This window comes from Mustelus asterias, chromosome 17, assembly GCF_964213995.1.
Source record: "Mustelus asterias chromosome 17, sMusAst1.hap1.1, whole genome shotgun sequence".
NCBI lineage: Eukaryota > Metazoa > Chordata > Chondrichthyes > Carcharhiniformes > Triakidae > Mustelus > Mustelus asterias.
The window spans coordinates 35,863,041-35,879,875 of NC_135817.1; the positions used below are offsets into that span (position 1 = coordinate 35,863,041).

General features: G+C 40.0%; 1 protein-coding gene across 1 annotated transcript in view; it reads right to left on the reverse strand.

Annotated features, from left to right (window-relative positions):
• Positions 1 to 16,835, reverse strand: part of il1rapl1b (interleukin 1 receptor accessory protein-like 1b) — a 904,912-nt gene that overhangs the window by 605,023 nt on the left and 283,054 nt on the right. Inside the window, exons 3-4 of the mRNA XM_078231991.1 lie at positions 16,433 to 16,616; positions 16,140 to 16,293 (exon numbers count right to left, since the gene is read on the reverse strand). Coding sequence (XP_078088117.1) covers positions 16,140 to 16,293; positions 16,433 to 16,616 — 338 coding nt within the window. The remainder of the gene's footprint in view (positions 1 to 16,139; positions 16,294 to 16,432; positions 16,617 to 16,835) is intronic.

Consider the following 16,835-nt stretch of genomic DNA (forward strand, 5'->3'; position numbering starts at 1 on the left):
ATATTTAAATAATCTGCTGGTACTAAATATTACTTCAAGGTAAAAGAGGACAGAAATTCTATTTTTTTTTCTTGTTTCTTCAGAATGCAGTTTAAACAACATACTGCAGAATTAAAAACAGAAAATGTTGGAAAATCTCAGCAGGTCTGACAGTATCTGCGGAGAGAGAATAGAGCTAATGTTTCGAGTCTGAATGACCCTTCGTCTGCGCTCCAGAGCTCAGTGCCAGAGCTGCAGAAGTGTGTTTTATTTTAAAATCAGCCTTGAATAGCTTCATCTTGACTGTCATTTAAAAAGATAAAACATTGAAAAATGGGTAATGAATTTGACTCACCAGACCTGATGGCCTGTTTTGCCAGGAACTAATGAGCATCAGTTGGGAAATTGTTTGATTTACTCCTATAGATAGCGAGCACTCAATAATCAAATGGTTTGTCTACCAAAAGGGAAGTCCAGGTCCCACATTTTGAGCACTGACACTTCGAGCCATTTTTTACCAGTTATACACAAAATGAATAATTTATGAAGATAATTAAATGATGAGTTGGGTACTAATAAGTTTATATTGAGACTCTTTTATTCTGAGACCATTCCATAGAAATACTAAAGACAAATTGTAGACCCGCCTTAGATATACTGATTATTTTCAGAGTGGAAGTAAAGTCATTCTCTATGATCAGGCTGACTTACACTGGCACTGATAGACATCGGCACTTAGCCATGCACTGTGCTAAATATTGGAGCTTTGTTTGTGGCAGTTTTATAGTCGATTCTGATCGCAATGTGCAACATTATAACTTCCAAAAAACTAAATTTAATGGCATAAGATAAAATGGAGTGATACACTGCAAATTGACAAGTAACATTTTCAAATAAGACCATAAGACCATAAGACATAGGAGCGGAAGTAAGGCCATTCGGCCCATCGAGTCCACTCCACCATTCAATCATGGTTGATTTCAACTCCATTTACCCGCTCTCTCCCCATAATTGCATAACAATGGAGGGATTTGTGAATTACTTTAGTACATTGAAAATGTAAGAAAAATATGGGGTAGAAATTAGTCCAAGACAGTTTTTGTGCACAAAGCTATCAAAAGACCCAATAGGATCAATGGAAATTGGGCTTTGGATCAAATCTGTATTGTTGAGGTGACAGGTAGCTCAACCCACAGAAGACACCAATGTCAGACCTCCCATCTCCTCGCAGATTTAAAAACTGATCAACAGATTTAAACGTTATCAACTATGTCAAAATTTCTCATGGAGCTCATTTGCCTACTCGACATTGCCTAATATTAAAAAAACACTGCAAAGTGAGTATAAATGAAAAGTGACAAACAGGAATATTGGCAAGTGGGACGTGGCTGCTTCTTTTTTTGTCCTGAAGGAAGCGCACTCTCTACTGCTCCTCTTTCTTTGGCATTAGTATGGAGTCATGATGTGGAGATGCCGGCGTTGGACTGGGGTAAACACTCAGTCAAGAGCTCCGAAAGCTTGTGTGGCTTTTGCTACCAAATAAACCTGTTGGACTTTAACCTGGTGTTGTTAAACTTCTTACTATTAATATGGAGGTCATGGCCAAGCCCATGCGAAGACCATTCCAGCTGCTTAGCCTTCCTGAGCGAGTGAAGGATTTGTGTTGGTGAGGGGGCTGCAGGAAGGTGGGGTATTAGTGTGTACTGAGAATAAGAGCACTTTGATTAAACAGAGGGCAAATTGCACAAGCAACTTTTTTTTCTAAATTGCGCAGGCAATTACTATCAGACTGCAGAAATCTCAATTGTCTGATCGCAAGTGACCTTGGGTCCAATGTTTGGATGCAATCTATGCCAATGCAGGGCTGGCACACCATACAAGCCGCCTTTTTACCTTGGGCCAATGGCTTTTAATTTGTTAAGTGTCATTGTCTGTACTGAAACACTGTGAAGGCACGTAGGAAACAAATGGAATCTATTCATTTATTTTAAAAAGACCTATCATTCAAATTAGCTCACTGTAAAGACTGCAAACTCAAACATTTCTTCTGGTGCATGTGCCAGATAGTGTTCAGATGTGATTATGCTGCAAATGTAGCAAACACCTACTGAACAGTTTATTTATGTCACACATAAACAATGTACTTTACACTGGATCAACTGAATAACCAACACAATGGCATTTGAGAGAGAGGTAACAAGTATGGATGGTGAATGTTAGTGTTTGAGTTTGGGAGTTGTTACAATTATGAAAGAACTATCTTTACTTCATTACAGATTTGTACAGTGGCCATACAAATGAGATATCACTTCACTTTCACAACTGCTTACTCAATTCAGGGATGGGGGAGAATTGGAGCCTATCCTGACAGACACTGGACATTCGGCAGGATACACCCAGAATGTGATGTCAGTCTATCACAAGACACATGCGCACGCACGTGCATGCGTGCCCACACACACACACGTGTGCACGCGCGCACACACACGTGCATGCACACACATCCATGCACACACACATGCGCGCGTGCACACACACACACACACACACACGAAACTGGAGCAACTGGCGAAAATCCACGCAGACACAGGGAGAACATGCAAACTCCACACAGTCAACCAAGGTCAGAATTGAACCCAGGTTCCTGGAGCTGTGAGGCAGAAGCGTTAACCACTGCGTCACCGTGCCACTACAAATGAGATGTGTATTGTGCATATATACGTATCAGTGTTATGCATTTTGCTGTGAATATCAGATTTTTCCTCATGCTCCACTTTTATTGCTGACATAAACAATAAAATGCACAGGAATGAAAAGTGCAGGAGATCTTGCGCTGCAGTGGGTAGAATCCCTTCCACTGAGCCAGAAGCTCCAGGTTTGTCTCCCACTCTGGGCCTTTATTGCCGTGGAAGGAGCATTCATGACTTTACCAATACACCTATGGCTGATGCTAAGAATGGGAGAGTCTCCTAGTCAGCCAGAACCTGCGAAAAGCAATGGCAAAACACTGCATTACTTTGCCCAGCATAACCATGGGCCAACACATACAAGTCCAAGGACACCAATACCATTTTAGGGCATGGCCTGAGAGGAGAGAATGAAAAAGAACAAAGTAATAGTTATACACAGGTAGATTTTAAACCTGCTCCCCAGCGGAAATAGTGTAGCAGGTGATTAGGATGGTGAGGGCAGAGTGGACCATCTACCCTTTATAACACATTCCTGTTCTCCACAGGTATGGTAAAACAGTCCACTGCCAGCAAGCAGGGTCTAATTTGCATTGATGGCAATGTTGATGGCCTTTCCTATATTTTCCATTGTTATTACAATTTTTTGTTATTAACTTTGAGACCTTTATGCAACTGTAAAATTTCTCCCTTTGGTCTCACTCTGACAATGTCTACAAGTGAATGCAGTGTAACCTTGAATTGCTGAATGAGGGGAGCTGCTAGTGTGAGCACAAATTAAAGCTCTTTGTGGTTACTGCAGATGTTCAGATTCTTTCTGAAGCAGTGAAGCAGCTAAGCTCTCTTCGGAATCTCAATTTCTGTTCGATCCAGATTTAACGCTTAAGTTTGCCACTATGTGCAAATTGCCACACTCCTAATTGCTTTTTCCCTCTTCCCACTTCTCAAGCCCAAACTGTTAGTTGAATAAATGTGAAAGTTGACCAAGTCCCACCCCTCCTATAACTGAATAGCTGAGAGTTGTTTGTTGCCATCCACTGTACCATGTTAATGGGCCCTGAAACCAAGAATAGCTCAGGTCTTCAGATTAGCATGTCGATAGATTACTGACTCAGTGATGTGAGGAATGTTAGGAAGGGGGCGCCTTAATGTTAACCCTGGATTGCATGTATGATGTTAATCTCATTCCTAACCCAGGGATTATTGAGATGAAATGTAGAAGCAATACTCTCACCCCAGGTGAAATCATCAAACTCAGCACAGATTTTCCGTTTGGTACCTTCCGGGTGCTATGACTCCTTTATGAATTGTCTTAATCAGATGAACCTGGGATTCTACGATGAAACAGATTCAGTTGAACTATCTGTGCCTTGGCAATGCATACTGACATGCATACATTGTTAAATAGAATATTTTATTCAGAGCACTGGAATAGAGCATGGAACAGGACAGAAGACAGACCTTCAATAAGTGTTCCGAAATTTCAATGAAAAAATAATTTTATAAAGCCTCAAGACCGGAAATTTCCGCCTGAGGTCAACAGACCTTTATATGGTCCACCGAACGTTCTGTCCTGCCCTCTGATTCCTGCTGTGGGCAGGATGGGAAATTTCCGTCCTTAACCTTGGTTTTCAAGTTCTGCTCATTGAGAAATGACTTACAATGTCATGTCTATGTAAACTATCTAACATTATATGATTTTTCACTGAATCAATTATCTTAACATTTATACAGTTGTGTTACGTTGTGCCAATGTGGAATAATGGAAAAATGCTACCCAGAGGGATCTGGGTGTCTATGTTCATGAATCACAGAAAGTCAGTATGCAGGTGCAGCACGTAATAAAAAAGGAAAATGGAATGCTGGCATTTATTGCAAAAGGACTGGAGTATAAAAGTAAAGAAGTGTTGGTGCAATTGTATAGGATGTTGGTGAGACCGCATCTGGAGTATTGTGACCAGTTTTGGTCTCCTTATTTGAGGAAGGATGCGGTGGCATTGGAGGCAGTTCAGAGGAGGTTCACCAGATTGATTCCGGGGATGAAGGGGTTGACATATGAGGAGGGATTAAACAGTTTGGGCTTGTACTCACTGGAGTTTAGAAAGATGAGATCTGATCAAGGTATATAAAATTTTAAAAGAGATTGATAAAGTAAATGTAGACCAAATGTTTCCTCTTATGGGGCAATCTAGAACAACTGGTCATTGGTATAAGTTGCGAGGCAGTAGATTTAAAATGGAGATGAGGAGGAACTACTTCTCGCAGAGGATGGTGAATCTATGGAACTTGCTGCCCCATGGCACAGTGGAGTCTGAATCGTTAAATGGTTTCAAGAGGGAGATGGGCATATTTCTGATTTTAAAAAAGGGAAAGAGTGATATGAGAAACAGGTAGGGAGGTGGATTTGAGACTAGGGAGAGATCCACCGTGATCTGATTGAATGGCAGAGCAGGCTCAAAGGGCTGAACTTGCCTACTTTTGCTCCTAATTCCTATGTTTCTATGTTCCTGGCTGATAATGCTAAAAATGATGGGAATACAATTTGAGTCTCAAGACAGAATAAATCCACTCTGTCTCACCTTATCAATGCCCACATGAATACAAAAACACAGAAACATTGGGTGCTCATTCCTTAATGAATTCAAATCTCCCACTTGTCATCTCGTTTCCTTCACTTCCAGAGTCTCAGCAGTTGCAACCTAACGTACGCACTCAAGTTTTGATGAAACTGTTTATTTTCCACCCATTTTAACCACAAGATCATTTGGCAAATTGACCAGCATTATACTGATATTGAACTCAAATTCTGCAGAAACTGGGAATCTGAAATGAATCAGAGTATGCTGGAAATACTCAGCGGGCATGGCCATGTCTGTGGAGAGAGAAAAACAGAGTTAACATTTCAGGTTGATTACCTTGGAACAGAATTCTGCCAGACCTGCTGAGCATTTCCAGTATTTTCCAGTTTTTCTTAATTGCAGAAGAATTGCTCCCTTTTAATACTTCTTGCATTTCCTAGAATATTAATTGCAGTAAGACTATTGAATCCCTTTGCCATGCACTTACTGCAAATTCGCAATAATTTATAGTAGATTATTCTGTGGGAAAATGACACACTTTTTATGATTTATGTCAATTCATCACTGCACTGTTTTTATCTGTGTACTTACCGTTAATCTAGAAATGTCTGAAGGGGAAGATTTATGGTAGGAAGTAAAATATCCTCTGCAGCACTTAAATATCCTTCCAATGAGCACACGAGAGCAAATATGCTTCCAGCTTTGAATAAAATGTTTCCTGAACTGTGGAAAACCTGTCCACTGCCATTATTCCACTTTGCAAGATCAAAGTTTGCTGGGATCAGGTATTCTGAATATGCAAATAAAGATACAAATTAATTGCATTCTGAGTGAAAAGCCTTCAGTTGAATCATTAACGTCTGCCTGTATATATGGTTGCCTTAGAGAGCGATAATTTTTTTTAATGAGTCAACAGCATTTATCACTCACAATGCTCCCAGAGGCATGGCCTGCAAATTTCACCTCTAGATCATTTTGAATCACTCAAAGTAATGGGCCAAATTAACTTCCTGAAAGAAAATGTTGTTATACTGATTTTATTTTAATGACCACAATCATGAGAGCAATAACGTTTAAATGAAATGGTTGAAAAGTTAAAAAATAGAATGTCAATACCTTGAACTGTGGAAACAATTTAAGTGACTAACAAAGACAAATTATCATCCCTTTGCAGTTCAATTAACACATCAATGATATACCCTAATTTATAAATTTTGTCTCGTAATTTCTCTATCACCTCCCAATATGATCTTTACTAAAATACAATGAATATATGTTGAATGTTTCACCTAAATTCGTGCCATGCAGTTCCAATTTCATCTTTTCTCTGTTTCCTTTTCTCACTTCCTACTCTCCCAAATTATCTGGACTTTGATGGAATAGGGTCTCTTGTAACTAATTTATCAAGCACATCATCTTGAAGTAACTCTGAGGGCTCTGAGGTTATCCTATGTGACTGTAACAAATGTAAGCTCTCCCTCCTCACCTTTCTTGACCTGTCTGCAGTTTTTAAACACAATTGTTCACACCATCCTTCTCCAGCATCTCTCCACTGCCAGTCAGCTGGGTGGAACTGCTTTTGCAGGGTTTTGTTCTAATCACATTGTTACGGTGCAGTGGGAGGCCATTCAGGCCATCATGTCTGCACAACTATCTAATCGTGTCCAGAATATCACATTGAATCAGAAAATCCCTACAGTACAGAAGGAGGCCATTTGGCCACTTGAACCTGCACTGACAACAATCCTACCCTATCCCTGTAACCCCACACATTTACCCTGCTAATCCTCCCAAAATTAGGGTCAATTTAGCATGGCCTGCTTCCCAAAAGGATGGCAGAAGCCATCCTTTTGCTCCCCATTCCAAACTCCATTACCCAGGCTACCAACTCCAACCCTCGCCCTAGATACAGCCTGAGATTAAATCAGTATATTCACAACCTTGGTGTTACACCTGACCCCAAGATGATCTTTGGACTTAATAATTGCTCCATCAATAAGGCCACCTATTTCTACCTCAGTAACATCACCCCTGTCTCCGTTTATCTGCTGCTGAAACTCTAGCTCATGCTGCCATGGCCTCTAGACTTCAGTCTTTAGCACACTCCTAGCCAGTCTCTCATACTTTATCCCCTGTAAACTTGATGTCGTCCAAAAATCTGCTGCCTGTGTCTTAGACCTGTTAACCAATCACCCCAATGCTCACTGACCTAAAATGGCTCCTGGTCAAACAAGCTTTTACTTTTCAAATTCTCATCCTTCTTTTTGAAGCTTTCCAAGGTCTCACACCCCCTCCCCTGAATCTTTATAATCTCCTCCAACACTACAACCTTCTGAGATATCTACACACCTTGCATTTTGGCCTCTTGCGCAGTCATAATTTTAATCACTCCACTATTGATGGCCGTGCCTTCAGTTGCTGGGGCCCTAATCTCTGTAACATTGTAGCTACATCACTCTGCTTCTCCACCTCATTTTCCTCCTTTAAGACATTCTTTAAAACCTACCCCTTTGATCAAGCTTTTGGTTATCTGACCTCACGATTCCTTACGTAGCTCAGTGTCATATTTTCTTTCATTATGCTCCAGTGAAGCACTTTGGGAAATTTTATTATTTTGAAGATGCGATGTAAATATAAGTTGTTTTGTTTTGTGACCATCAAATCTTGCAGATCAATGTGAGACATTTATGGACAGTACGGGGCATGGTGGCAGAGTGGTTAGCATGGCTGCCTCACAGTGCCAGAGATCCGGGTTCAATTCCCGGCTTGGGTCACCGTCTGTGCGGAGCCTGCACGTTCTCCCCATGTCTGCATGGGTTTCCTCTGGGAGCTCCAGTTTCCTCCCACAGTCCAAAAGACGTGCTGGTTAGGTGCATTGGCTATGCTAAATTCTCCCTCAGTGTACCTGAACAGGCATCAGACTGTGGCAACTAGGGGATTTTCACAGTAACTTCATTGCAGTGTTATTGTAAGCCTACTTGTGACACTAATGAGTAAACTAAACTTTCACCTTTTATGAAGCATTGGACATTTTCTCCGATATCCAAGGATCCCTTCCATGGCACTGCAGCATATTGACTTTAACGGGAGGTGTACCACTTCACTAAAAGAGAGGATCACAGAATTGAAACTAAAAATTTATTTCTTCATTCTCCAATTCAAATGTGGCTGGCACTTTTGATATTTTCTGTTTTTGGACCAGGAAAGCAACATAACTCATTCCTGGGGCTCCATTGTGTCTGCCAGCTCAGGTTCTTTCTGCTACTTAGGTCCCAGAAATAAACTTCCGCCTCTCACAGAATCCCTACAGTGCAGGAGGAGGCCATTTGGCCCCTCAAGCCTGCACTGATTCTCTTTCAGAGCATTTTGCCCAGGCCTTATCCCCGAAACCCCACATATTTACCTATTTATCCCCCAAAACTACACATCTTTGGACACTAAGGGACAATTTAGCATGGCCAATCCACCTAACCCACACATCTTTGGACTGTGGGAGCAAACCCAGAGGAAATCCATACAAAAACGGGGAAACGTGCAAGGGGAGAACGTGCAAATTGCACACAGTCACCCAAGGCTGGAACTGAACCCAGGTTCCTGGCACTGTGAGGCAACAATGCTAACCACTGTGCCACTGCCCCGCCCATCTGTTCATTGATATAGCCAATTATGCTCTGCATTTGGCCCAACATATAGCTGACGCATATTTGCTGCAAGGGAGCTCCACAGCAGTGCTTAGCTCTTAGTCCTCCTGGAGGGATTTCTGCAGCGCTCCATACAATTGACCTGGGGAAGAAAAGTGAGCTCTACATTTCGTACAGGACTACTTGGACTGTGACCTGAAACCAGTTTGGCCAGTTATCCTTTACTGGCTCTCCTTGAAATATCCTCCTCTTTTTTACCTATTTCTGGACTTCAATTTACTGACAAAATATTTCACAACTTGTCCTTACAGACAACAGTCATCAGTGTTCTTTAACTCCCCGATAGGAAATAAGCAGGAGAACTGTCTTTGCAAAGTGTAAGCCTCAGCTCTGGGCCCACCCTCTGATGATGTGTCCTAAATGGGCAATTCACTCAACGGAACATCATTCTACGAAATCTGCCAAGTGTTTGGCCTCTCCACTAAATTTAGAATTATAAAGTTAGTAGTATTCTTAATATTACCAAGCTCAGTACATCAAGTGGATTTGAAGTCGATGTCACAGATGTCAATGACTAATAAACGAAGGTGACTGGAGCAACCACGGTCAAGTATTTTTTTTAAGTGGAGCCTTGCAAATAGCTTTATTGCTGCACATTTGTAATATCACAACTATACATTTACACAGGAAATGATGTGTGAGTGGGAATCAACGACATTTTTAGCACAAATGTTAATGATTTCTTAACTACTGTGAAATACTTGTAGCATCTATTAGGAATTTTAATCATGTAACAAGAGGGGGCAAATTGCTAATTTCACAAATAAAAATCAGATGTGGCTCACAGCAACATTTATTTTGCAAACTCTGAGGTAGAAATTGGACTTTTTTGCATCTGTTTATGGTTGTAGGGCAACATAATGTGCCCCAGTGACATCCAAACTACAATACAGGAGAGGGGCTGCGGGGATGAGAGAGACCTACTCTATTTCCAGGCATGAATGCAGTCTAGCAAGTGGCTTTCAATAAAACAGGAGGTTTTTTAAAATAAATTTGTACATCTGGTTTCTCAGCACTTTCAATTATTGACCTGCGATTGGTGCTATTCCCATTCTCCTGTTCCTCGCAATATCGGAATATAGGGACAGGAGTAGGCCATTGAGCCCCTCAATCCTGTTCCACCATTCAAAGAGATCATGGCTGATCTGAAATTACCTTTGGGACATTGTTGGCATGCCAAGCAGCTCAACATTCATTCTTATAAATAGCCAGCAGCTTGTTCACATAATGCTAGTGAGGCCAGGTGCCTAATTTCAAGCTGCTCTTGGGTCTGAGTTTCGGTACTCCACATTGTGCATGGTGCCTATTTAAGGTCTTAAAATGAGAGGGCTGGAATTCACCCTTCCCCACCATACTGTGTTTGTACATTTTTCTTTTGAATATTTATCTCTAATAATTGCTCTTTCACAACCTATTCAAGCAATCCTACAGTCCAACATTCATCTGTAAAAATAAAAACAAAAAGCCATCTCTATTATTGGATTGCCCTCAAGTAGAAAATGACCTATTTATATTGGTTCTGAAAGAGACAAGTTTTACTGAGTAACTGAAGGAAATCAGCATTAGTAGAGAAATGGTTTTGGGGAAATTGATGGGATTGAAAATGGATAAATCACCAGGTCCTGATAATCTTCACTCCAGAATACTCAAGGGAGTGGCCCTCGAGGTAGTAGATCCATTGATGGTTATTTTCTAAAATTCTTTGGACTCAGGACTGGTTCCTACAGATTGGAGGGTAGCTAATGTAAGCCCACTATTCAAAAAGGAGGTAGAGAGAAAATAGGGAACTATAGACCAGTGAGTCTAACATCGGTACTGGGCAAGTTGCTAGAGTCCATTTTCAAGGATTTCATAACTCAGGACTTGGAAGGCAGTGGTATAATCAGACAAAGTCAGCATGGATTTATAGAAGGGAAATCATGCTTGAAGAATCTATTGGAATTCTTTGAGGATGTAATTAGTAGAGTTGACCGAGGAGAACCAGTGGATGTGGCTTATTTAGACTTTTCAGAAGGCCTTCAACAAGGTCTCACATAACAGACTGCAATGTAAAGTTAAAGCACAATGGGATTGCAGGTAATATCTTGAGATGGATAAAAAGCTGGTTAGCAGATAGGAAGCAAAGAGTTGGCATAAATGGGTCTTTTCTGATTGGCAGTCAGTGACTAGTAGGGTTCCACAGGGATCTGTACTAGGACACCAACTGTTCACATTATGTATTAATGATTTGGAAGAGGGAACTGAATGTTTATCTCCAAATCTGCAGATGATACAAAGTTGGGTGAGAGGGTGAGCCGTGAGGAGGATGCAGAGATGCTTCAGCATGATTTGGACAGGCTGAATGTGTGGGCATGTGCATGGCAGATGCAGTATAATGTGGATAAATGTGAGGTTATCCACTTTGGTAGCAATAATAAGACAACAGATTATTACTTGAATGGGTGTAAATTAAGAGAAGTGGATACTGAGCGAGACCTTAGTGGCCTTGTGCATCAGTCGTTGAAAGTAGCGCGCAGGTACAGCAGGTAAATGGTATGTTGGCCTTCGTAGCGAGGGGATTTGAAAATGGAGAGAGGGATAATTTGCTGCAATTGTATAGGGTGTTGGTGAGGCCACCCTTGGAGTATTGTGTGCAATTCTGGTGTCCTTATGAGGAAGGATGTCCTTGCTATAGAGGGAGTGAGTGAAGGTTTACCAGACTGATTCTTGGGATGATAGGTCTGTCATATGAGGAGAGACTAAGTCAGTAGGATTATATTCACTGCAGTTTAGAAGAGTGAGAGGAGATCTCATAGAAACTTATAGAATTCTAACAGGATTAGACAGGGTAGATTCACAAAGAATGCTCCCAATGGTGGGGAAGTCCAGAAGTAGGGGTCATAATTTGAGGATAGGTACTGAGATTCTAACTTTTAGAGCTGAGGTGAGGAGAAATTTCTTTACCCAGAGGGTGATGAATGTGTGGAATGTAGTTGAGGCCAAAACTTTGTTTGATTTCAAAAAATTAGATACAGCTCTTGGGGCTAAAGGGATCAAAGGATATGGGGGCGAAGTGGGTGTGGTGGGGGGGGGGGGGGGGGGGGGGGGGGGGGAGATCAGGATATTGAATTCAATGATCAGTCATGATCAAGATGAATGGTGAAGCAGGCTCAAAGGACCGAATGGCCTACTCCTACTTCTGGTTTCTATGTTTCTATACATAAGCTCTCAGACAGGGACGACACTCCATTTTTTCTGGCTATCTCCTACCATCCTGATAATAAAGTTTCTTCCATTTTCCTCATAATCCCTCTTGACATTCCTTTCTGCTTGTTTCTCAAATACACATTTTACTTTTGTCCTAGTTTTTGATATTATCTTCTCTCATATTTATCAGATGCTTTTAATACCATGGCTTTACCCAGCCTTTGACTTGTTCCTTCTATTCATATTCAGAATGCATTTAACCTCCACCTTATTTATCTCGTATCTCAATATTTCCAATGGTTGGTCTGTGTTAGTTTCCTATCTTATTTCAAGGAAGTAAACCTATGGCTCTTTTATTTGACATGAGAGATTTAAAAGAGTTTAATGATGTAAATTTCACATTGGGCAATTTTGAAAGCATGAGATCAATCTGAGTAGCATAGTGCACTGAAACAGTAAAGTGATATCGACTTAATCAGCATACTGTGTTACTGTGTTGTCGACAGCTGGAGAGCAAGACCATGGACCTTCCCAAAGAGAGGGGAATGTCATTGAGACACTGTTGTCAAGCAGCTTGTAATATGATAAAAGTGGGCCTGCTACAACTATCTTCTCAGGTTCACCAAGATCAGTCATTCCCGTCAGCAGTTTAAGTGTCTTACCTTCAAGGGATTTCACTCATTGTGCTCGACATCTACTTGTACAATGGTGTGGCTTAGGGTTCTTTTGTATGCCTGCTTATTCAATCACTCCAAATAGGCAGACTGAGCAAACACACAGTGTGAAGAGATGTGATAGCAATCAATAAGCTGCATTAAGTCAGCATTAATTGAACATACAGAACAGCAGCTATAATTGGACTCACTTCATTCAATCAGTACAACTTATTTTCTGCTAATGATACAAGATGCAGAACACACCATGCTTCTCCAAGCCATTGACTGAAGATGACTACTGCCTGTCTGTCAGCAGTTTTAATCTCTTGGTTACAGTGAATGTCCTTATAGTCTTTTCTTTTCAAGGAAACTGCACCTCCACCTTCGTATTTCACCTCACACTTTGCAAAGCGACAAGGTGCTTTGCACTTATCAAGACAAGTTAAAAATTGCTATTGGTTTCAGCCTTTGGAGGGAGAGGGGATTCCAATTCACATATTTAAGCAGCCTTTTGTTTGGATGCCTTCCAAACCAAAATGTAGGGGAATAAATTTGTTTGAATGCAATGCGAGAATACAGAAAGCTTTGTTTTAAACACTCAACATTAGATATAACTCCTGCACTAACTTTGTTCCGTGAGGAAAAAGACTAAAAGAATTCAAAATATGACACATAGTCAACTAAGAAATAATATTGACAGAAGCCACTGTCATTGCATTTCATAGATATATATCTCGCTCCATTATATTGAAAGGTACCCCCATCCAATCTATTCCATTCACTGTTGCACTTGTACTGCACTGTGTTGGAGGCACTTTGTCCTACCTCAGCTGAAGAAAATAGGTATACGCCACTGCATTTGTACTCGCACACTAAATTCAGGATTTCAGCTGAACATAAATCTACAGTACAAAAGTTTCACTTCCTTAAGAATCACATAAAGGAAAAAAAATCCATGCTGCAGAATCAAGAAAGGTGATATAGAAAATGAAGAAAAGTAACACTTCTTGCTCTGTACATATTAGCATATTTTAAGTAATGTTCAGATAATGGACTGAGATTTACTCTTGTGGTATCTTTGGTATCTGATTCTTATTCATCACAACATGTCTTCATGAAAGCTCAAGTGGTAAAACCATCGCTTTTTGGAGCAACAAAGAAAGCATAAAAATACAACTCTAGTGTAACTGATAAATAGCTCGTAAGATAATTAATTTTCAACAGAAAACTGACTCGGAGAAGGAAGATTTTATTCTTCAATGCACTCCAACACGCTTTCTCATATCTTTGTGAAGTATAATACACTGAAAATTAGTTCTGTCACAGTCCAATGAAACCCTTCTTCTACTTTCAGGCATTTAAAGGAGGAGATGATTTTTATTAAACTGTCACACATTTTGAACAACGATACTGCCACAAAACTTGGAAGACCACCACAAGCAATATGAGGGATAATTTATTCAGCACTTGCTTTCGTGATTTACATACTGGAAATGGTGAAAATTTCAGGGCTGTGGAGTAAAAGCTGGGGAGTGGGACCAATGAGACGGCATTTTCAAAGAGTCGGCACTAGCAGGATGGGCTGAATGGCTTCCTTCAGTGCTCTAAGATTTTATGGTTCTATACCACACAACAGAGCTGAAACCTTTATGTATTATGAGGAATGCATGCAATCTGATGCACAACCAAACCAAATATCTCTACATAAATAATACAAGCTAATAAAAGATACATCGATGCCTGTAGATCAGCACTATCACAAAAAGAGCTTATTGCTCCACGAACACGAGAAAAGTTTCATATTCATGCAAAATGGAAACACGTGTGTGATAGATTGCAGGACATGACTGATCACTAGAATTCTCTTCTAATCTAATTACATTTGATTGCCACGAAAACTAATACATGGTAACCCTATTCATGAAGATTACCAACTATGCTGAATCTTTTCACTTCTCTATATTCAAGCTACCTGTCAGGAACAGACACAAACCTGCCAAAACTTGTCCAGAATGCATTATTTTTTGCAATCCAATTGCATTTCAAGCCAGAAGGGACTAACATTTGGAACTGATTATACTGCTGTCCCCAAAAGTACTGATGGCTAGAGTTCACAGTGACAGCAATGGAGCCTTGATGAAGCTACTATGAAACATCTGAATAATTTAAACTGCCCTTTTAGCAGACTCAGGCTGGTCACTGGCATTCTTGAAATGAAATATGAATTCCATTACTTCAGAAACTCCAGTTCCGTGCTGACACACAAAAATAGGACAAATTAGAAGTGTCATTTCAGAGCTCTCTGCATTTTTCTACTTTCATTAAATTGGAGTCTGCTAAGTGTCTTCTCCTTTATAATATTAAACTACATTGGTTCAATAAAATTGTAGATCTATGCACCACATTTTATAAGTGGATCGTCACACAATTTTGCTATTTTTAATTCTCCTTATATTCATAAATCTGGGAAATTTTGCTTAAAGAGATGGCCATGAGTGAAGCCATAATTAATAGTTAATTGCAACCACTTTGAAACTGCCAAGATGATGTTCACTCTGCTCAGATTTAGTGCCAGAATTATTTTTAAAACAGTTATCTGGACTACACATCTACTTTGTTCATATATCAATTGAAATGTCTCCAAATTGTCAAAACGTTTGGTTATATTGTTAGCTGAACACAAGCCACAATAAAATGTCAGTTAGTCTTATATTTCTTGGAAAAATCTTGCTAAACCCACTTCACATTTTACAGATGGTGCATTGGGTGGTCACTGGTGAATTAGATATGCACCTTGAAGCAAGTTGGTCGGAGACCAACATGTGGACAAATATTGAAGGAAAAACTGTATGTCCAAGATCCAAACCACAATAAAGCTCCTCAGCTGTCTGGAATCCATCCCTCCCTCACCAGCACTTATTTTGCATCATTTCTGGGTATTTTGCCCCTCTGTTTCCAACATCAAAGAACCAAGAGCCATTGCAAATGAATTGGCAGCAGAGGTGAGGGGTTGTCAGCAACAGAAACAGTAGCTCTCAAAGAGTGAATAATGGGACACTACTTCCATTGTGGAACATTCAGAGAGAAAGAAACATATTACAACATGCATTGTTTCTCTGAATAGAATTTTAGAAGCAAAAGGAGATAAATCATCCTATATTGGTGCTAGTAGGAGCAAGTTATAATAAAACTAGAACTTAACTAACCATTTTTGTGCACTGCATCAGAATCATCACATCAAAATGCCTGAAGGTAATCAGTAATTCGAAACTAATGATACTTCAGTTATCTGTCTATTTAAAAAAATACTCACAAATGTAAATGTTGAAGTAATTGAGTTCAAGCACCTACCTGTAACTGCCAATTCTGTGGTTCTTCTTACCACAAAGCTTCCAAACTTCAGTTCACATGTATAATTTCCAATGTCGTCTTCTGTTACCTCACGGATTAGAAGTGCGTCTCCTTTTTGGACAACTGATGGTCGCCAGGCCTTTGACTTGCATTCCTGTTCATAAACAATGGTACACTATAGCGTACATTTCTGCTGCCTTGCAGTAATTTTAGTTTTTTAACATTACTTCAATGAAAATATTTGTTAAAAATAACACATGTTCCAGATCCAAAATAAACTATTACTGTCTTACCTTATACCATACCACAGGCTCACTGTTTGGGAGGATGAAATCCTCAATGTCTGGACATGAAATCTCTTTACTCTTGCTGAGTTCAGCTTTTTCAAAATATTTCATTCTTGCATTGTAGCAAAGGCCTGTATCGTTTTCAGCTACAATCAGTGACATTGAAACCTTCATGCAGTATGTAGTATTCCTAAAGGGGGAAAACACAGAGAGAGTCTTTAAAATATCAATGAACTGATTTTCAGAAAAGATTTGAAAATAATTATGTTGAAGTATAATGAAAATATCTCAAATAAAATAAATGCATTGTCATTTTATTTCGCTGTTCAATAGATAGCGCTGATAGATTGAAAAGAAAAACCATTGACTCTGTCTACACATCCCACAGCCTCGGAAAAGCAGCCTGCAT